The sequence below is a fragment of the Rhynchophorus ferrugineus genome, unplaced genomic scaffold, assembly GCF_030347505.1.
Source record: "Rhynchophorus ferrugineus isolate W39M unplaced genomic scaffold, kcgeb_rfMv2 rfM1, whole genome shotgun sequence".
Taxonomy (NCBI): domain Eukaryota; kingdom Metazoa; phylum Arthropoda; class Insecta; order Coleoptera; family Curculionidae; genus Rhynchophorus; species Rhynchophorus ferrugineus.
In genome coordinates, this window is record NW_027472580.1 from 80,870,227 (window position 1) to 80,893,510 (window position 23,284).

Genomic DNA, 23,284 nt, shown 5'->3' on the forward strand with positions numbered 1-23,284 from the left:
GCTGTATGTATGTTTTATTGTTTTTGTGTTGACTAAGGAAAGGGGCTACACCAAGATATAGTCAAACAGGATATACAGCATAACAACAATATATAACAAGAACAAGATATAAGCCGAAAGGTGTTGCCAGGGATTTTGGGACGAAATCATAACGAGCGACTACTGTTGGATCTTAATGTGTGAAGCAGGTCCCTAGTAGTATAAAAGATTGAGTTAAATCTGTATAAATTTATGATATATACTTTTTAATTCAATAAATATACGTTAATGATCAAAAATAGTAAAATAGCGAATTAATTTAATATTTGGAAAACTAGAACCAATTCAAAAACACTGGCTGCGGATTTGTGTTCAGCCCCAAATTACCTTATAAACAGCTTTTGGATGCTTAGATCCGAAACCCTTTATACTTATGGTATATAATATATAGCACTTGGAACAAGTTAAGTAAAAAAATGTGATTGATTGAAAAATCAAGGCAACGCACACTCTCACCGAGTTCAATATAATACAAAAAACACTAAAATGCGTAATTTTCAGTATTTAACTCATCCTATATATTTATCGCAACAATTATATGTACGGAGAACGATATTCATTGAAAAAGTAATAGCAGCCATAATAGCGTATCTTTAACAATTTTTTGAATTCTAACTTCAAGTTCCAATTATAGAAGATTATATTAAATAAAAGAAAATATTTCAAATCATAAAATGGCCAGGTTTTTTTCCCAAAGAACAGAACTATTGACCAATTAATTAGAATTGAAAAATTTTACATAGGAAGCTTCTTCAGCTTCTTCTTCATTCACTTTATAACAAAATCTAATCGCCATGAGTTAGTGATAGTATAAAATATCTGAGTTATTTTTCATTTAAATGAACTGTTTATTGTAGATAACTAATGTTATTGAAGCAGATGAATAGGATATCATTGCCTTTAACCAAGACAGAGCTAATATATATATATATATATATATATATATATATATATATATATATATATATATATATATATATATATATAAAATTGTATAATATATAAAATTGTATTTAAAGCAAGCTACGCGAAATAATAATGATAGAAAATTAAGGTAATTGCTTTGTAATGTATCATTTAGTACAAACTTAAAATGTGCTTCCATTATGGAAATGAATGTAAGATGAAAGCGAAGGAAAACGAAAAAAAAATGAAGAAAATAGCCGAAAGAGTGGGTAAGATAGGAAAAAAAGCAGAAGGCTATTAAAACACTTACTGTGGGGAATAATATCGCCATTTTCCCTGGACCAGTAGTTAATAGACTTGGGAAAAGCTTGAGAATGGCACTCCAAGGTGATTTTCTGGCCGTCATAGGCGCCAATTAACTGATACTGGATCCAGACAGATGGTGGAACTGAAACCGGATAATCCTTTTAAGTAATTAATATAAAAATAATCGGGCGGAAAGTCCGAGGAGACTTTTTTTATTTTCGAATGGTCGAGATATACTTTTATCCCTCGTAGTGTGGTCGCAATAAAAAAAGTTTCTTTTAAATTAAAATGTATACAGTGGCTTACTTACTTTCATTTTTTCATATACAAATTTACTTTAAATCGTACAACATTTATTAAATAATCATAATTAAGTAGAAACCCATAAATATAATTAGAAAAATTACACTGTTTGGCCAACAAAAAATATTCTAAGTTTGCACATATTTATACAGACTATTTTTTTATTAAATGTATACAAGTAATGAAAAGCGAAAGAATTAAAATAACAAAATTTTTATTCTTGGTTTAATATTGTATATTTAAAATATATATTTAAACGTCTGACTCATCATATCACATCAACACCTTGTACTGAAAGAAATGATAAAAAGGATATACTAGGTAGTTTTCCATTTGGATAGCTTATTGTAGTAACATTTTTATTGAGTACTGCCTGTATTTTCCTCCACAAGTTTGTCTCTTATGATCTTATGAATAGCACTATTTTATCCAAGTAGTAGTATAGGGTATATATGGAATGATTTTACAAGTTTTAGTGCCTCCAAACTTCATTCCGACTTTGGTGTCTTTATACATTGAACTGCGATTCTTGTGCTAGTAACTTTTGCACTTGTTTAGTTTTTCAAAGTTTAGATGTGCTCTAATTGTAACAGTTTATAGCTATGGTTTTTGAATGTCCTCAGTCCATCAATTGTGGTCTTATAGTTTCAAGTGTTATTCTTTTACTAGAACACTGCTTGACTATGGAATGCTTCGAGTAACTGTGAAATGACTTTCAATCAAACGTCATCTTGATTCCGAATAATTGAATTAATTCCAAAAGAAGACCATATGATTTTTCTGAAACCCCAACGACGGAGACAAGTTATGAAACAAAAAAATTAATTTTACTTAAAACTAATTTATTTCAGGGAAAGATGTAACAATTAGTTGAACTGATAGTAAGATACATTTTTGTGGCAAAATTGTTTTTTTAAACATAATTCCCTTCAAGGGTGAAAAATTATAGCGACCCTCCAACTTTTCGATACCATTTTTGTAGTACGATTTGTCCCTTGCTTCCCGGCGAGCATTTTTTTGAGATCTGAGAACAGGAGATAGTCGCTGGGGGCCAGACTTGGAGTATACGGAGGACGAGAAGGTAATTTGAAGCTCAATTCATGGATGTTTGACATGGAGGATTGTCTTGGTAAAACAGCACTTTCTTTTTCTTCAAATGCGGCCGTTTTCGGCGATTTCGTCCTTCAAGCAGTCCAATTACCCTACGTAATAGTCGCTGTTGATGGTCTTTCCTTTTTCAAGATAGTCAAGGAAAATTATTCCATGCACATCCCAAAATACAGAGTCCATAACCTTGCCAGCCGACTGTTGAGTTTTCTCACGCTTTGGACAGGGTTCATCGTGTGCAGTCCAATCGGATGACTGTCGATTTTACTTCGGAGTGAAATGATGGAGCCATGTTTCATCCATTGTCACTTTCGACGCAAAAAATCGCGTTTATTACGCTTTATCATCTTCAAACACTGCTCCGAATCATCAACTCGTCGTTGCTTTTGGTCAAAAATGAGCTCGCGCGGCACCCAGTTTGCACAGGACTTTCTCATACCCAAATATTGGTGAATGATGTGATGTACACGTTCAGTTGATATCTTTAGAGTATCTGCTATTTTATTCAATTTCAATTTACGGTCATTCAAAATCATTTTATGGATTTTTTAGATGTTTTGTTCGATAACAACCTCCTTTGGGCGTCCACCGTCTTCGGTACTCATTTCACCACGTCTAAACTTAACATACCAATCCTTGATGGTTGATTTTACAGGGGCAGTGTCTAGAGCTTCAACTGTATTTTTTCCCTTTAAAAAGCAATATTTATCAACAGGCGAAATTCCTTTTTATAACAAAAGTTGCTGCTTCACTCAAAATGATATAATTCACAAACTAATGATCCGACCCCTGTCAAATTTATATACGCATGTTTTGAGAGTTAGGACTAACTAAACAACATATGGATTTAATTCTGGTGACGCCATCTATGTGTCAGGCCGGGGATTATTCAATTGAACTGTTACTCTATGACCATATCTAAGATTAATTCAAATTAATTTGAATTAAATTAATTAAGATTTGATGGATGTATCCCGTTGTTTTAACTTAACAACAATTGACTGTACTAGTTCAAAGGGTCTTTCTATCCCCGTACAAGTTCACTGTTGCCGAATACCATTATAGTATTACAACGTTTTTATGTTCACGCAATCTGACTTTAGGTAGCTTTTTCAGCTACTGAATTTTAGGTATGCCTAGGTCATTTAAATGTCCTCATTTCTAACATTCGATGAACCGTTTCGATCGTATTGATATTGAAATTCTTTATGCAACCTATAGAGTAATGCTAAAGCAATGAAAATAAAATATAACAACTTAACTATTTTTATCCAAATTAAATATTATCTGTAAACAAAATGTTGATATTCAAAAAAATATTCTATTTATAGCAAATACAGCAAATAGACAGTTAGTAAATACTTTTCTATCTTCTGCAAACATAACTGAAACTCTGACAATGGACTAATTGGAAACAAACGTAATATTTTGACATAAATCCATCCGTTATTTACAAATATTATTTACGTTTCGATTTAATAGAACATTCGCGAAACATTTACGGGCTAATGTATTGAATATCAGCAAACTGTCAATAACAAATAAACGTAATTTAACTGGAAATAAATACAATTTCCCGTCCCTTCGCCCTCGCAGTTAAGCTTAACTAATATCGCGAACGCCAAACGGATTTTCGGAATATGGAATCCGCCATTTTCTTCGCGGTAAACCTCGAATCGAACTCGCTCGAAAAAAAAGTAACGAAACAAAATAAAACGTAGCGAATCAGAGGAGAAAAACAAAATCCGAATAGTTCGTTTTCGTTTATAGAAAAGATTAATTTTCGATGAATTTCCGTTAAGATGAAAGTCTCGAAAGTCCGAACTGGAAATTTAAAAGCCCTCTCGCTTTTCGCACTTTTTCTCCGAAGTTACTTTTCAGATTATTATTGCAAAAGTTTCATAATATCATTTAGTCGACGGTTGGCTGATTGAAAAGTCCGTTCTCTCTTGATTATTTGCTCGACATGTTGGAAATAAAGAAGTAACCGTTTGTGGAATTCAAGAATTCACTTAAGTATTGTTGAAGTGTTCGTTAAATTAAAAAAAAAGAATAATTTTATATTCATTTTCAAGTGAGAATTGTAAGCATTTTTAGATTCTTGCATATTTTTAGTAGTAAAATTCGGACAATTTATATACTAATCGGCTTAGAGAAAATTTTGTCTGCGTTTTTGATGAAATTGCCCCCGACCTAGATTTGTAAGATTTGGCACAGTTAAAGCTTATCGAGTATTAAAGAGTCTTGAGGCCTAAAGTATTTGTGTAATATGCGTTACAAATAAATAAATTACGAAATACGCGCAAATGTAGGAACCAGAAATAGCTGTAAGATTGGTGGCACAAATATTTTAGGCTCTGGTCGACGCCGTGTCAGCTCCAAATCGTATATGGTTGATTATTCGCCGTGTTTGTTGTAGGTAAATCTACGTAATATATGTAACATCTCTTAAGCAGCGTTACTTAAGGGTTTGTATTATTCCCGTAGTGTTGGATCTATTAAAGAGTTATGGTAAGTTTGAGTAAATAACCATAAAGAATAGTATGATCACTTAAGATAATATTTTACATCTTTTGTAGAGAGAACAAATTAATATACCCGCTTTATTCGGATATATAAACAGCTGTAAAAGAAACACACGAGATATACGAGGAGATGAGAATAACAAGAATGGTTTGTCTTCTTTCTGTACAAGGTATTTAGAATTTCGAAACCATCTTTTGAATTAATTTAATGTTTGGTGAACAGAGAACTGCTAGGAAAAACTCTCACTTAAAAGGTTCTTACTTAGACATATAGCATTGATACGATTCTGAAGACATAGTCTATCATTGTACTGGAGATAATTCTAAAATGTATTAATTTTTTCTGTAGATTTTAGTGGTACTAGTTTTTGATTCATTAAGATTCGTTAGTAAATGCATTTCTTAACAAAGCACTAACCGAATATTGAACTTAATAAATACGTTAATTTGTTTGTTAAATCAATTAATTTTCAAAAGGCTCATTTGTTGATGAGTTGTTAGTTCCCACGTGGGAAATAAGACCAAGTAGAAATAAATAAACTAACTAAAGCCATAGAAAAAAAATAGTTAAAGAACTTATTCTATTAATCAGCCTGGTGTATTTATTGTTTTTTGTTATAAATAGTTTAGTTGCGAAATATGGATAAAAGACTATATGAATACAGTGACGAAGTAATGAAAATATGCAGTGGTTATAATGAATCTGCATAGAAGGAACAAATAGGATAAATAGAAGAAATTATTAAATATTAATAGCATTTTAACTTACTAATAATTCATTCAAGTCCATTCAAACAATATTTTAAAGCATTGATAAATATTAATGAAAAAAACAGTGAGTAATGAAGAACTTATGTACGTAGTATTATTAGAAATATGTTTCTGGTGACAGCACTTAATGTGTACACCAACAGGTGTACTCTGCTTTTGCCTTAACTCCTCCTTACGTCAGAAAACTATTAGAAAACCAGCTCAAATATTTCTATGCAAATGTTGCTATTTCTATATCCTAAAACAAAGTTTATTATATGCAAAAATATTATTGCTGTATCGCCGCTTAATGAACGAGAATAATTTATTTTCGATTATCATAATGACTCTAAAAATTTTCATAAAGGTATAAAAGGAACGATAAATAAAATTAAACAATTATACAAATGAAAAAATATGCATAGTGTCTTACATGTTAAATTTCCAAAATAGATCGCAAGTTTATGCAGTTCGCATTAAAAAACCAAAATATATTATTGATTCTTTTCAAACAATTTTATTCTGTTTTACTGTTGCCTATTTGGGGGCATAACTTATGAGTTTATTTGTTAGTTGCGAAAAGAAATCATGCAGTTTGCCTCACAAAGATGCAAACTCACTACTCTTACAATCAAATGACTTGGCCTTTACTTATGAAGTGTTTCTTGTTTCATTGTAACCTGTGTTGCCAAGAATGGGGTCCACCAAGACGAGATGCTGGACGAAGCCCATGCCAACTTCATTGTCATCTTCTTCAGAGGTGAGGTGTTACGTTATGCGACACATTAACTCAAGCCCACGCACCGGCCAGCATCGATCATCAGCCCCGTATATCACGTACTGTTGACATCGCACTTTTGGCTGCATGTGAAATTCGTAAATGAAATGGTTCGGAACTGATTGGACCATCTCGCACGCGACACATCTTTTGTTTGTTATTCAATTTTCAGTAAATTCAAAACTTAAACTGTAAGAAGTCTATTTTTAATTAACCGTTTCTTTTTAACCGTTTTCATAACGACGAACTCAAAGTTGTTTCCCGTATTTATCCTTCTAATTTCGTCTTTAGCCAGAAGACGCGACGGAGAGGTGGAGATGCGGGAAGAAAAAAAAACGCGATGCCTTCCGCGGAGCACTCTGAAGATGGGGGAGAAAAAAGCCGTCAGACGTTAGAAGTAAGCTGGCGGAAATTTTCCTTTTAATTTGCTTGGAGAAATCAAATTAGCATTAGGCGGATGGCAAGTCTCCGCGTCTCATACGACCAAGGACATCTCTCTTCCTCACCATTACGCCGACGGCTTTCGTTTTGAAATTTGTCGTTTGGCGAGGAAAGCGTCGGTTTCGATTTTTTTCTATTTTGCTTTAGGTTGCTACTCGTTTTGCTGCCGACAATCAGAGATTTTTTAAATAGAAAGTGTTTTGGTATTTGGTTATTATTGTTTAAGGTAGCTGTATCCAGAAAGATTGATGACATATTAATACGAATGACAATTGTTTATTGTATCTTCAAGATGCTTATGTTTTTTTATTTATAAATTTGGGTTTCGTCGTTTGTTTTGCTGATTATAGTCATGAAAAAAAAGTTGTTTGAAGCTTCTTTTAATTATATATATGGGAATAGTAGGTATTGACTTTCATATTTACCTTTAAGATTACGATTAATTATTTGATAGGTTAACAGACGATGAAAATGCCAAGTAAATTGGGTATTTTGATTATTGGGTAAATACCAAGTAAATTAATTTAAGTATCAAGTTCGATGATTTTGACATCTCTCAACAAAAGATAGTAATTTTCCATTTATTCTTATTGAGTTATTCAGTGTATAGGGGCCGTAATTATGGAAACACTACAGTTTCAACATTCATGACTTTTGCTATTTGATTTTACAATTTACAATCTACAGCTCAAGTCCATTTTTAGATACATATCATGATGTTGCCACATTCTATCATAATTGTCGGTTGTAGCTTCAACTTTTAAAATTGGTGATTTTGATCCCAATGACCAAAAACGTTATGAAGGACCACCAACGTCAACAATCAAAGACAAGGAATTTTCAGGCCCGAATATCAGGCCAAGTTCAAGTTCGAGTGCAAATATCATGGATTAGCTCAGGAGAGTCATCTCTATCGACACCGAACCAACCAAACGATATGTTGTTGTGAAATATACCAGCAATAGTGAGTAATACATACCTCATCATCACAGTCATGCTCTTGCATGATAACGCTCAGCAATGTGCTGCAAGAATTACGAAAGATACTTTGTTGCATCTCGCGTCATCGATGTTTCATTGTTTGGTTGAGACACGGTTTCCAAATACTATATATAAAAAAGCACGAAAATACGAACAATGATTGCATAGCTGCCAGACCAAAAAAGTTCTTTAGACATAATATGAGAGGTTGCCATGTTGCCAGGTGGGGAAAAATAGAAAATGATTCAATTTCAATTGATCTGTATTGTATAAATTTTTCACAATAAATACCTTTGAGACGAACAGATCAATTGAAATGTTGGCGCTACTGAATTCATATGTTTTTTAGTTAGCCCAAACCCTCAAAGGATGCGTGTATAAATTTAATAGCTGTCTGATCGTTAGTTTTTGAATTATATCCTTTTGAGTGAAACAACTTTTGTTATTGTGAAAAAAATGGATAAAAGGAATTTCGCGTGTTGATAAAGTATTGCATTTGAAGGGAAAAATACAGTTGAAGCAAAAACTTAGCTTGATGTCGAGTTTCCGAACACTGCCCCAGGAAAATCAACCATCAAGGATTGGTATGTTAAGTTTAGACGTGGTGAAATGAGCACCAAAGACGGTGAACACAGTGGACGCCCAAAAGAGGTTGTTATCGACGAAAAGATTAAAAACTCCACAAAATGATTTTGAATGACCATAAATTGAAATTGAATGAAATAGCAGACACTCAAAAGATATCAATTGAATGTGTACATCATATTATTCACGAATATTTGGTATGAGAAAGCTTTGTGTAAAGTGGGTGCTTTGTGCGCGAGCTCACTTTTGACCAAAAACAACGACGAGTCGATGCTTCGGAGCAGTGTTTGAAGATCATCAAGCGTAATAAATCCGAGTTTTTTGCATCGATATGTGGTAATGGATGAGATATAGCTCCATCATTTCACTCTGAAGTCCAATAGACAGTCATCCGAGTGGACTACATACGATGAGCCCGCTATAAAGCATGCGCAAACACAACAGTCGACTGGAAAATTTATGGCGTCTCTATTTTGGGATGCACATGGAATAATTTTCATTGACTACCTGTAAAACGAAGGAGCGGCTATTGCATAGCGTTGTTGTACCGTTTGAAGGACAAAATCGCTGAAAAACGGCCGCATTTGAAGAAAAAGGAACAGCAGATTCACCAAGACAATGCACCGTGTCACAAGTCATTGAAAACGATGAAAAATCTCCAACCATCCACCGACATCAGCGACTATTTGCTGTTTTCAAATCTCAAAATAATGCTCGCTGGGAAAAATTTTTCTTTGAATGAAGAGGTGATCGCCGAAACTGGGGCCTACTTTGAAGTAAAGGACAAATCGTACTACAAAAATGGTATTGAAAAGTTGAAGGGTCGCTATAAGCAGCATCACCCTTGAAGGGTATATATACTACAATAGGAAGACAGAATATATATATATATATATATATATATATATATATATATATATATATTCTGTCTTCCTACTGTAGAGCATTGTAATCATCATAAATCTAGATACCTTAATTCCTGCTGTTAAGAAGTGGAGATATTTTGATAACAAGCTTTTAAATTTGGATATCTTGCCTATGGTCTAGAAATGTTAATATCGGAATAGGAATGTTTGATTAGGTTCTTACACCTCCATTTTATCTTTATATTATTTCTCCTTTAATCTTTAGTGATTTCGAGACTGAAGAAGACCGTTAAATTGTAACTGTTACCTCTATTAGAAGTACGCGCTTGTAAATTGTTAAGAAAAAACAGGATTTCAAGAACAGTGTAGTTTTTCGACATCGAAATGTCCTCCAAAATAAACTTGAATGAAAAATTGTCTTTTTCGTGTTGTCATAATCTTGAACAACCAATCCGAAAAATATCTCCTCTCAGTAAAATTTGATTTAGTAACACATTGTCAAAATTATGCAGATTCATTATATATAACCATATGTATTGATCTATCTCGGTAGCAGTTTTAAGTAGATTATAAACAATATTTTTCGGAGAGACGTTGTAAAAGTAAATGTCGCCTGGGATCGCTTATTCCTGTACCGTCTGGATGAAGACGACGCAGCGAAACAGGGACTATGGGGCTCTGTATTAAATATTAACGGAGTCGCTAAATTTTTCTCCGGTCTTTGGGCGCTCGGCCAAATAGTGGGCTTATGGAGTCGATGTTGCAGTCTCAACTCCATCGTATTTATGCGCGGCAGGACTTAAATCCGCTTTGTTACGAGGAACAATCAATACGCTTTACTTACATTGTATGAGTAAGGATATCCGTTTGCTCACTGATGGCGGTACTCCATTCGATGCGATACACAGATAGGTCCCCATGTAGTCTCGTTTTACTTTGGTCAGGGTCAGTTTCTCACCGGTAACATTAGCCACTGAAATACATGAATGAGAAATAATATTAATATCGAGTAATCCTTCTTAGCATAAAATTTGAGAAATAGGTATTGATTGACTTTTACTTTCCCATATATTTCGAACTACATATTGTATATAAAAACAACTTCTTCAGACACCTTGACATGTTTTACTTACAGACAATTTACATTTGACATGAGGAAATGGAAAACTGACTTAATGCTACATTTTAACAAATGGGATGTCCATAGGAGCTCAAAAAATATATTATTGAAAGCTCACTTTGTAGAATCAATCATAATTGGTTCTTGCTTCATTAAATTTTTGCTTATGAGACGTAGAATGCGGCAGTCCACGAAGTGTATTAATGCTCACTGAAAGAATACTTTTTGATATTGATTCTTGAAACCAAAATACCGAAAAATCAAATATTTATCTACTTATATTGGGTTTATTCATGTCAAATAAGATAAAATATACCAATATTATGCGTAAAACAACTATTGCTAATTTATGATAATTATATATCATAGAGTAATATATACAGTGTTAACTTAATTCAAATAATTTCAGAATCGTTTTGCGTGGTCTCAGCAGAAAGGCGCTGAGAACGTCATTTTACCATTACCATTTATCATATTTAAATTACCATTACAGGCACCTGTAATAAATTATTTTATAAGGACAGCATTTCATTAGTTGCCGATTTCATTCGTATCACGTGACTAACCTCAGACGTCACATTCTGCTGACCAATTAAATTTTAAATAAAACCAAAATATAATTTTTCAAAACCATTTATTAATATAAAATTCTGTATAAATACAAATATTATATAATATCAGAAAGTTAAATATATATATATATATATATATATATATATATATATATATAATGTATATAATTAAAAAATAATGAAATATCAATATATAAATGAAACATAATTAAATGGTGATATAAAAATGGCTGCAGTCAAATTGAAAACATAACATATCTAGTGGGAAGCATAATCAAAATTGTCTATAGCTCTTCCCCTTTTTATATATTTTTAGTACTATCAATTCAAATAAGATGTATTAAAGTTTCTATCTTATTGTTGCCTCATACTGAAAGCAAAGCAGCACCTACATATTTTACCTACTTGTTCAACACAAAAATGTATAGAGGAAAGTTATTATTATTTTTACAATGTTATTGCGAAAATTATGGAATGGATAATTAAAACAGTTAAATCGTATAATATACGTCAGAATGGAGAAAACATACCAAAAAGTAATACTTTAAGGAACAGCAACAACAAATTAAAACATGATATATTTCAAAATTACTGCTGTGCTCTTATTATGGTAAAAAGACAGCTTAAGCATCTATTAACAATATAACAAAACAAGCATGATAATCTCTTGTTTATAAAATCAAGCTCACCTTGTTGGTTTGCAAATTGTATTATACTATTTTGCATTAATGTATTTTATTAACATCCTTGTTGAAAAAGTTTTCTCGGTTAAGTAGCCTTAAGCCAAAATATTAATTATAAGTATCTTGACCAATATAAATTTGTTTTAAGTAAATGAACCGCTTCAAAATAATTAAGTTTTAACTTGATGGCACTTTACAAACAACTTTTTAAAGGGTAACAAAAGCTTTTCATGTAGTGTCATTACATTTACCTTCAATGTAATTTTACCATTGCCTCATTTGGACACATTTTGGATTTAGAGTGTGGGTAACATATTCATAATTTCTTGCTGTTATATTGCTGTAAATAATAATATATATGAACACAAATGCTTTATATAAATAATTGTATACCTACCAGGTAAAAGCAAAGTCACGCAAATCCTTAATCTTGCTATCTTGGGTTTCTTCCAAAGAAAACTACGTCTGCTCTTTATTTCCGCACATACACTGGATACACAACACTTTTGAGAATGAAGATACATTAAAATCGAATAATAGTGATTATATTTAAGACACAAGAATGCTAATCGTATTTTATATTAGACACACAAAAATTTCGTCGTAAACAAACTGAAACAAACAATCGCGTTATAGAAATGAACCAATCAAATGCCTTCGTCGGCCAATTCAAATGAACCAATCAAAAAAGTGGTCTCAGGGCGCCATTGAATGAACCACGCAAAACATTTCCTCGATTTCGCCTATTTAAGTTAAACCTCTATATTTACTCTCTGCTATGTATATAAGGTGAATACATGGTATTGAGCAATATACAAAAATAAACATTTATAATTTATTCAAAATAGTAGCGACGCACGTCATCAATTTGTGCCTGTCGAAAGTTGTAAATTCGCTTTACAGTCAGACAATATTTTCCATCTTACTTTGTTCCATTTAAAAAGAGATAGAATACTATATGACAAGTTAGAGCATGTAACTGAATCAGCCTGCAAAATTCTTCAATATATTATAATTACGGGTTATATACCGGCAAATGTTGTTCTAGCGCTTTGTTTTAATACATTTCAAACCGCCGCTTATTATTACTCTGTTTTAAAATGCCGAAGCCGCTATATAGTCAGAGTCAAAAAACTGATTGCGTCTACAATCAATTATGTGGAATAGAAACGATTTAATGGAGGCCCCCTCTTGCCAGTACAATGTGTTGCAGAGGTATTCGATTTTTATTGAAAATATGTTTTAGCGTATTGCAGCTGCACGGAATATTAGTACGAACGCGGTCACTAGTATATTATTTTCTATAGTATATATATTTAGTACATATTATTCTCAAAAAATAAAACCAATATAACCTTAAATTCACCAAAAAGAAACCGTCTTCATGCGAAACGGGTGACGAATCAAGATCAGCTTGATGTTAGCTGTATCAGAGTTCAAATATGCGAAATGTATAAAAACGATCTGTAATTTTATTCAATCGAAACCTAATTTAATACAATTATTTCAGAGAAAATTGTTACTTTGGCAAGTATCCATAAAAAGCTTACAGGTATGCAGTTATTTGATGGACGTAGAACATCCCTTCGTACACTGTTAGGTAATATAGGATTTAAGTGGTGCAAAGATAACTCGCCAAGGGGTTTAATGGAACTTCCAGATATCGCTTTAAAAATAATACAGTTTTTAAAAACATATAACAAAATTAATGATGAATTGATACGTCGAATGATCAGATTGCTGAACGTTATGGTCACACAATATTAGGCCTCCCTATCACTTCATATTTAATCAAATTTAGTTGATATGGGGTACTGCAAAGAATTATTACAATAGACATTCAGGCCGAGAAAGATATTTATACCAGAACAGTCTGAATTTTTGGAAATAAGGATTGTCGACAACACCTTCAGGGTGAGCTCGATCAGACACATTGAAGAAGAATTTGACAAATGGTGGAATATGGGCAATGGAGATTCTGTAGCAGTATCTAAGTTTACGAAATCAGATCTTATTTACTAGTATTTCGAATTTAGGTGTGATATAAAAATCGATAATTCTAAATATGTAGATTGCGCAAAATTAACAGTAGACTTTGAAAATACCAAATATCCATAAAGTAGTTTTAGAAACAGATCGAAGTTGGGTAAAATAGCTGACACCTTCAAGATATTACAACGTAGTTGCTGTCAAATGGGATGCTTCATTTGCTGACATCAAACCAGGAACAACAACGCATCAGAGCATTGTTAGAAGCCGTTCAAATTTGGGTTCACTTCTCTATATCTATGTCAAAAAGGGTCAGCGGAAGAAGTTGCTTAATCGAGACAATGCATCTTATCAAATAGGGATAAAATCTGCATACCTAGTGGTTATCCAGTAATCTTTTTATATTCCCGAAAAAATATCTCATAGAAAGAATTGCAAAATCTCAAGTTTATTTTGTGACCAAATATCAAAGATACCACAGATATTGGATAAAATCGTTGAGAAGTTACCTACCTTTAAAGTATAATATATTGGTAAGTAAGTTCGAATTTCTTGTATGTTAAAGAATTATTTTCTTTGGCTAACCTGAAGTCTTATTGAGTTTTTATTATGTTAGGAAACTCTGAAATTTGACGACCGAAGGGCTTGTGATCATGAGTGAGTTTGTGTCTCTTTCATAATATTCTGAGTAGAGACAAACTGAGAAGAACAGACGAGATTTAGACCGAATCGCGTTTGTATAGATAAGATGTTCACATTCAACATGTCTATGAATGAAACTGTAATTGTTATTTTTATTATTAACCGACTACATAAAAATGAGTAGTTTCTATGTTCGGCTGTATTATTTTTTTATGTGTTCGCCGATTTCTCCGTCAAATCTGGACCGATTTTAAAAATTCCATTTTTTTTTCGAAAGAGTGCATTTCTGACGTGGTCTCATTGGAGCCAAGTCAGGATCTCATTGTGGAATCCCATGAAATCGAGGGAAAACCTCAAATTTCAAAGACATGTACATAGTTTTCAAATATTTTTTATCTAAAATAATCAGATATTTGGATATAATGTTATTGGTAACCTGATGTGACAGAAAATCGAAAGTCGTCTAGTGTAAAAGCCATTCGGTTTTCTTTTAAAGTACAAACCATGTTATATAAGAAGTCGTGGAAATATTGCAGGCAACTGATTCTATGATGTAATAACTAGAGCGTTCAGCTCACATGCGAAGGTCGTGGGTTCGGTTCCCGATATATTACCTAAACTAGGAACCGACTATTTTCATATCATTATTATTTCTCATACGGGCTGCACCTTTACTTGGCTTACCCATAGTAATACTTAATAAGAAACTGCGTAATGTCTTGAGTAAATATCTAGCGCTAAAAAATATTTTAACAAAAAAATTGAACCGACTTCAACAAATAAATAAGGAGCTCACCAAAAAGTAAAAAATAATCAAACTTAGATGTTTGACACAAATAAAACATTTTAAAATAAAATATGTACCTAATAATCATTGTAATAACTAAATAAAAATAAACAAAAACCTTATTTAACCTATCTACTACAAGTATTTTATATTCTACTATATACACACAATTTAACTTAATGCCTACCTAAATCTACTTATCTATTTACAATATTATTTTAACTACTACCAACTCATAACCTTGAAGTCGGTTAAAATTACGAACAAAACAAATCTAATTTGGTGCTCGCTTATTATTTATTTTTTGAAGTCGGTTAAAATTTTTTCTTATATTTTTTTACGCTGCATAGGCAGCCTCTCACTTTGTTTAGCTATGGAAGCCGAACAAGTGTTAAGCCTGAAGTTATGAAAATTCTTCAGGCATCTTACAATGGTTCTATTAGCTGCACGCAAATGCGAAATAATATGATCCCTGCCGGTGTTCTGTAAGGAGAGGTCAACTCTTCAGCGCCTATCATCATACTAGAGGATGTAATTAAAAGAAAATTATTTAAAAACCGACATACGCTGACCAATCTGAAGTATGTTGATGATAGCTCCTATTCGCTGATATGGATTTTGCAACATTCTTCGTGATATAGTTCCTATTATAGTGCCATATGCCTTAAGAATTAATTAAAAAAGGACCAAAGGATTGACAACTGACATACGGTTTCCTATTATGAACCTCAACGCAATTCAGTTAGACTAAGTTCAAGAGTTTGGGTACTAGTGATCACTAATGCGATAGAAGATAGTGACAACTACTGTTGAAGTAACAATCCATGTCGACCAAGTTGAATTTGCAACTAAGATGGTAAGTGTCAAGTGTCTCTCGAATACGTTTCTTACATATCCCTTTTTATGGTAACTTGGACGCTCATTCTCTAGCATCTATAAGCATGAGGTTTTTTAAATGTCATAGCAAAGGAAATTTGTACACGCTTATCCCCGATATCATATTAAAAATGATGTTGTCTTAAAGACATGGATTAATGTCCTAGAAAGCGATATGAAACATAGAAAACCATCATTATCTGAGGCCCGAACAGTTACGTCCGATTTTTAGTGAAAAATATTCGTCCTGCAATACCAACAGCAAGGAAGTAGACACATGTCTCGAGTGTTCGTTATGATTTAATAATGATAACTAGGATCCTGTGTATCATTTCAACAACTCTATGTGTCATTAAACCGAAATAAAACTTGAAAATTCTTAGTAAAAACCTCGCTAAATATATTTAATATGAAAAGAACCAATTTTAAAAATTAATATAAGCTTATAAGTTAAATGTCATAAGAGTAATTATATCAATCCTTTTAAGAATACAATAAAACTATAGTTACAACTAATAAACAAACATATTTTGTTATCAACGCAACAACTTATTAATCGACTATCTATCTAACAATTATGTTTCATCATCGTTATTAAGCGATATTCTGTAACAACTCCTAATATTAAAATCCGAAGTTTACCCGAACATATCAATTTTATTAGCGGCATAAAAACCATCAACGGAAAGGACCACTTATTTAAACTAAGCATCAATTATTAATACCAACCGCTATCTTTAAATCCTCGGTGGTTAGACCATGAGCTCATTCCTAGCCCGGTACCCCGATCCAATCGCCTTAAAACGCCCGAGAAAACATCGAAAACAAAATTTAATCGGCCATAGAACCTATCGCTATACCTTTACATGCGCTGAAATTGATTTCCAAGGGTTCACCGCTAGTCGTTACATTAAAATATTTGATGTTTCATTAGATATCTGGTTGGGTTTTCTTTTATTGTCCGGTCTTCATTATTTACAGCGGTGTATTGTGTTTATCTCGAAAGGCACGAATCGGAAACTATATTGAGAAAAGAAAGGTTAAGGAATCAAAGATGTAATGCTTCGGCAGATGGATAGATATTAATATTACAATAGCTATTTAAATGTCATAGTTGAAGTTATTAAGATATGATATTAATGAAGAACATTAGGTTTTTAAATATTACATACATATTTTAAAAGATTTAATTAAAATTCTTATGTGCTAATTTATATAAGAAGTATAGAAAGTTGTTCAAGATGATTTTGTTAGTTTTTTTTATTTGTCGCTTTGTCGCTTTTTATTTGTCATATCGCGACTATACAATAGTAAGGTATTGATCTAAAGGGGATGGGGACAGACATAAAGTGTATATATAAAATACTAAATTAATAAATAATGATTGGTTCTCTGTTTCATGATGCTTAACATGATAACAAATTATATAGATATCAGGTTATGGCGTAAACCTATCTACTATCCAATTGCTGTATCAAGTATTACAGACATTACGCTTGTCTATATAATCTTGTATATATAATCAAGAACCGGCAACTAATTAGCATAGATACTCGAAGGTTTTGGATTTATATCACCAAACCATGTTGCTAGAGCCGTCAGTGTTATTATATGAATTGCTTCGCGTCTACTATATCCTATCAAAAATCAGAGATCTGCTTGACTGAAAAACTTGGAAAGGCGTGATATCTTGTTAGTTTTTAGGTTTTTTTTTATTTGTCGCTTTGACGGGTCTCATTTCACGACTATACAATAGTAAGCTGTTAAGTGTAAGACAAAGTGTATATATAAAATACTAAATTAATAAATAAATAAAATTAATAACACAAACAGGGAGGTTAGAAGTATAAATAATGTATATGAAATTTAAAAATCTACACAAATACAGGACCACAAACACATCCATAACGAAGTAGAGGTTCTATCGCACAGCGTACATCAGCAGCCATAGCGAAGTGCTAATGGTTATTTGGCCAGCAACACTAAACTTAGAATAGGCTAGATTCTATGGAGAAAATCGATCTCTCATAGAAATCCGAGGATTTTGTCTGTCCGTCTCTTTTTAAGGCATTTCTAAGATTTTCAGTCCATGCTTAGTTCTAATCTGTGTGAGCCGTGGACAGTCGCTCAATATGTGGTAGACTGAGATAGGGACACGGTGACAAAATTCACAGTAAGCAGGCGGGCTCGAAGTCATTAAGTGACTATGCGAGAAACGACAGTGGCCCAATATCAGTCGATTCAAAGCTACGGCATGGTGACGAAGAAAAGGAACGCGACGAGAGGAGAAAAATCAGCTTTAACTTCAAAAAGCCTGTTGTGGTTGGCCTACTGGGCCCAACGACGTTGTACCTTGTTATTTGTGAAACAAGAAACGAATGGGATAAAGTCGGTATGGACACAAACATCCGTAATGTGGAGGGGAGATGAGACTGCCAATTTAGCCGCACTATCCGCGAGCTCATTTCACGGTATATCAACGTAAGAAGGGATCCACAGTATACTTGTCCGTGGAAATTGGAACCCTTCACGATTTTGTGTTATTCTTGCGCAGGGACCATGCTAATCTCTGTATCCTTTCAATTTTGATTTAGTTATTTCGTTTAATCTGTAGCGTCTTTTAATAACATCATTTGCTATTTTTAGTTTGATAATGAGGTTTAACGCAAAATCTATTTCATTTCAAATTAGACTGTAGTAGAAGTTGTATGGTGATAACAGCTCCATAAATAAGATAAAAAACTTGATGAGTGGAAAAATTCTTTCCAGAAATGTGCGAGTATACATAAATCCAAAAGGGGCCTGCGATCTGGACTGCCTGCTCCCACCTGGTGGAGGTTTTGTTATGATTATGCTCACTCATATCATTGACCTGATTGCTACGAATGAATATATAGATATCCTCAATGATGAAGTTCTTTCTCTTACCATATTGCTACAACTCCCATACGCAAAGCCAAAAATCTTCAGTCTTGGTGTCAGTTCAATTCCTAACTAGCATCAGAATATCACGAAATATCTTCCTTGGTTAATGCGATGGCCAGACCTCAACATAATTGACTTATTAGGGGAAGTGTTAGAACAGAGCAGTATTCTCAACATCATTTAAGCAGTCAGCGGATGTGTTGGTACAAGAATGGGACAATATTCGGTCTGAAATTAGTCAGGTACTAATTAGTCAGTAATTTGCAAATAGATATCCTGTCATTTAATTTATGTTGACTATTATTAGAATTATCATAAATAGTTGACTAGATTTTTATACTGAGTTAACTTAATTTTATTTTCACTTACATTAATTTTCTATATATTTCTGTTGTTCATGATGATTAGTTTAGCGATTCAGGGTCCTTAACATGATAACAAATAATATAGATTTCAGGTTATGACGTAAACCTATCTACAGTCCAATTGCTATATCAAGTATTACAGACACTGTGCACTCTGCTTGTCCTGTAGATACACTTATTTATATATATTTTACTGACCTCACATAAATATAAATATATCATCATAAATACTGGAAAGTTTTGGATTTAGATCACCACTCACATCACCAAACCTCTTTGCTAGAGTCGTCAGTGTTTTATTATATGAATTGCTTCGCATCTGCTATATCTACTATATAGAGATCTGCTTGACTGAAAGACTTAGGATGTCAGCTGGAATGCATATTTATTATTATCAGCCATATTGTTAAAGCGAATGGAAAATATCTAATAAAATATTGATCATCATCAGAAGTGACGGTTGAGATGAAGTAAAATGAAATTAAATTGCATATAAACTTCGGTTTCTGATCAATATTATGTTATAAACACCACTATCTCCTTAACAGGTTTTTTTTATAGAAAAATAAGTGCATTATTTTCTACAACTTTTTCCTCTTTTTCTAACAACATGGCGATGCCGCAGTTGAATGATCTACTAAATCATCAGAAGATTATTTGAAAGTTTGAGTGAGGTTTTCGTCCAATAAATCTTGGAATTCACTGTTTTCCAACTATTTTTAACAAAACCGCCATTATTAAGTTTTTGAAATAAACAGCGACTATTGGGATTTGCCGGAACAGTATCACCATAGATTTATAAATGTGTTGGCAAGAAAAGTATTTTTGTCAAGAAAAATCAAACAAAAGTTCCATGACTAGAGGCACTATGTATTGAATAACTCAATGATACTAAACAGAAAACCATTAATATATTATATCTCATCTATTTTTTTATAGTATATATACTCTAGACTGTAGTAGTTTTATGGTGGTAACTTATGACATGGATCTTGTCTCTCTCTCTCTCTCTCTCTCTCTCTCTCTCTCTCTCTCTCTCTCTATATATATATATATATATATATATATATATATATATATATATATATATATATATGATGGATATAATAGAAGCTTGAAAGGAAAAAAGAAAATTGAAAATTCGTTCGTTCTCCAATAACGAATGATTACAGAGATACAAAACATGGACGATCGAGCGCGGAGCAAAAAACGACGATGACGGTTTCCAATCTGCCAGTTCCTTTATTAGAGACCGAATTCCGCTGAAAAATCTCTGCAAAAACCATGGAAATGGATACTGTAGTGCGGATATTTGCCGCAATATTTGTCGGAGCCCACTTCCCTGTTATAGACTCCCCATTTGGGATTTCCAGTTTCGATATTACGTCAACGAAACGACACCGAAAGCTGATCCATGCTCAAGGTGGAAATTTAAGTTTTTTTTTTCCGATCCGACTTCATTAACGGAGTGATATTATATTATTTTTTGAGTCGTAGTCAGAGTTCATCAGATACAAGTATTAGAATAACCGTTTACATAAAATAACATATTTTTTAAACATTTATTGTAAATTTAACTTACCGTATCAAAAAATAATAGATGTAAAATAAGGAACACTTCAACTTCTTAGGTAAGGACTTTATGATATTTAGATGGCGAATGTTTCTTGTTGATAGTTTAATTGTTGATATTTAAAGACAGAAAATATTGAACATTACTTTGCCAGAATATCCATTAAACAGATTCAAATTTCTGTAAATTAAATTTAATAAAATTAGTTGAGATCCTAAGTATATGTCATTGTATATAAGTAATTATATGTGAAAATTTAACATAACAAAAACTTTTGTTTTGCTTTAAAAGTATTTTATTTTACAGAATGAAATGATGACTTATTTACTATTTTAAACACAAAATTGTTACTTGTTATAACACAATATTTTTTTCCAGTGATTATGAGAAAATCACCTAAATACGTTCACTTGTTATTACACAATAATAAGTTTAAGTTAGGATATTTAATTAATAATTAATTCAATATCCTAACTTAAAATAAAGCTATTCTCACTAGAATTTCTGCCTTTCCACTGAAAGGCGAAATCCACACGTAGTTATTTAGGCACCAAATAGCACAAGTTTATAAATTCGGGTCAACTCTTCTGAAGCTTAACTCTGAAGTCAGATCTTCAATACGTGTATCAGGATTGATTCTAGTTTTCCATTTTGCGCATGATGACAGTTCTGCAATCTTATAAAGACTGTCAGCTGACGACGTTGCACTAAACATCATTTACATCCTGTTTTTGTGCTGTGATTCTCCTTCGGGAAATGTAGAGATGTAGAGATAACATTGAAAAGTCAGTTTAGAGTATTTTTGTTACGTATGTGAATGTATATGTTCGATAAGCGCACTTAAAGATGGGTATTTGCGGAACTTTTATTTTGCTGTAATAGACACTGGCAAGCCATGGGTACCGGAATTCATTTGTAGCGAGTGCAGAACAAAGCTATACAAATGATAACTTGGTAAAAAAGTATACTTTTGGTTTTCTGTGCTAATATTATGGAGGGAACAGAAAAACCATTTAGATGATTACTGTTCGATGTCTTGCGAAAAAATAACACAGTATATATATTTTGGCATATCATCAACGTCAAAGCCAGTTTCACGCACGAACAGTGCTCCGTTGCCTAGTTGTCGAAGTACAATTGCAAAAATGACTTTAAAACTTTGTCTTCACCATCAATCAGCAGTGAAAATGATGTAGTTATGGAAGAAAATAATTTAATTTATTAGAGAATATTTGTCGGGAATGATATTCGAAAACTAATAGCTGACACAAAGGTTACAAAATATTTAACGTTTGATGAAGTATCCTTATGGGTATAGTTTCAAAGATACATTCATAACTTTTTCGGTAACCGCGAATCACCGGGTCACAAGCACATAATTGACAATTTGTTGGAAAGTTATCACAAGATTTCAGCTCGAATGTCTTTGAAAATACATTTTCTGCATTTACATCCCTAAACGACATGAGCAACATGCAAAGATAGCTGCTATATTAAGGTACAGCAAAACTCCAAAGGCTTTAACATTTGGGTGAATGCTAGAATCGCTCGTCATCGATTACCTCTCAACTTCTTGTCATTACTGATTTACACCTTTTAATATAATAAATGGGCGTTAATGGTCAAAACTGATTTTATTAAATACTTCGAAAACTAGAACCTTTTAAAAAATGGACTGCTGTTTGGGATTCAGTCCCTCATTTACTTTATTTACCTTATAAAGCTTTTTTTATATCTTTTACTAATTTCTGATTTTACTAATATTACATTTTGTGTGAATATTCTGGAGAATCTGAAAATAAAGTTGACTCCATGATTACTGTTTAATAAAAATAATTTATTTTCTAATATTATTTTTCTAAAATATTATTTTAAGTTCAGTTGTGCATGTAAATGAAACTGCGGTGCAAGGGATTAATATTAGTCCATCAAAAATGAAGAGAAGCTCTCGTCAAGAAGAAGTTTTAGAATGGCGAAACATTGGTAATACCCAAAAATAATTTTCAGTCACCAGTACATATAAAATTAGATTAAAGATTGTCATTATTTTAAACATTTGTGTCCCCAACTGTAAACTCCAATTTGGGTGAGTAATTTCTTGTAAAATTATCTAGATTTTTTCCGTAAACATAGTAATATAAGTAAAGAGCAAGGGATATGATTCC

The 23,284-nt window shown here is 32.6% G+C and overlaps 2 protein-coding genes, 1 long non-coding RNA gene and 1 pseudogene across 3 annotated transcripts in view; 2 read left to right on the forward strand and 2 right to left on the reverse strand.

Annotated features, from left to right (window-relative positions):
• Window positions 1-23,284, forward strand: part of LOC143200289 (uncharacterized) — a 193,403-nt gene that overhangs the window by 65,806 nt on the left and 104,313 nt on the right. The window lies entirely within an intron of this gene.
• The window catches only part of LOC143200279 (neurotrimin-like), a 268,783-nt gene that overhangs the window by 10,566 nt on the left and 234,933 nt on the right, over window positions 1-23,284 (reverse strand). The window contains exons 5-6 of the mRNA XM_076410707.1: window positions 10,432-10,560; window positions 1,256-1,393 (exon numbers count right to left, since the gene is read on the reverse strand). Of these exons, the coding sequence (XP_076266822.1) occupies window positions 1,256-1,393; window positions 10,432-10,560 (267 nt within the window). The remainder of the gene's footprint in view (window positions 1-1,255; window positions 1,394-10,431; window positions 10,561-23,284) is intronic.
• On the forward strand, window positions 5,045-6,765 carry LOC143194241 (uncharacterized). Its single transcript, XR_013005268.1, has 3 exons — window positions 5,045-5,172; window positions 5,241-5,356; window positions 6,630-6,765. It is a non-coding gene; the product is annotated as an uncharacterized LOC143194241 (long non-coding RNA).
• On the reverse strand, window positions 18,768-18,866 carry LOC143189430 (uncharacterized; annotated as a pseudogene).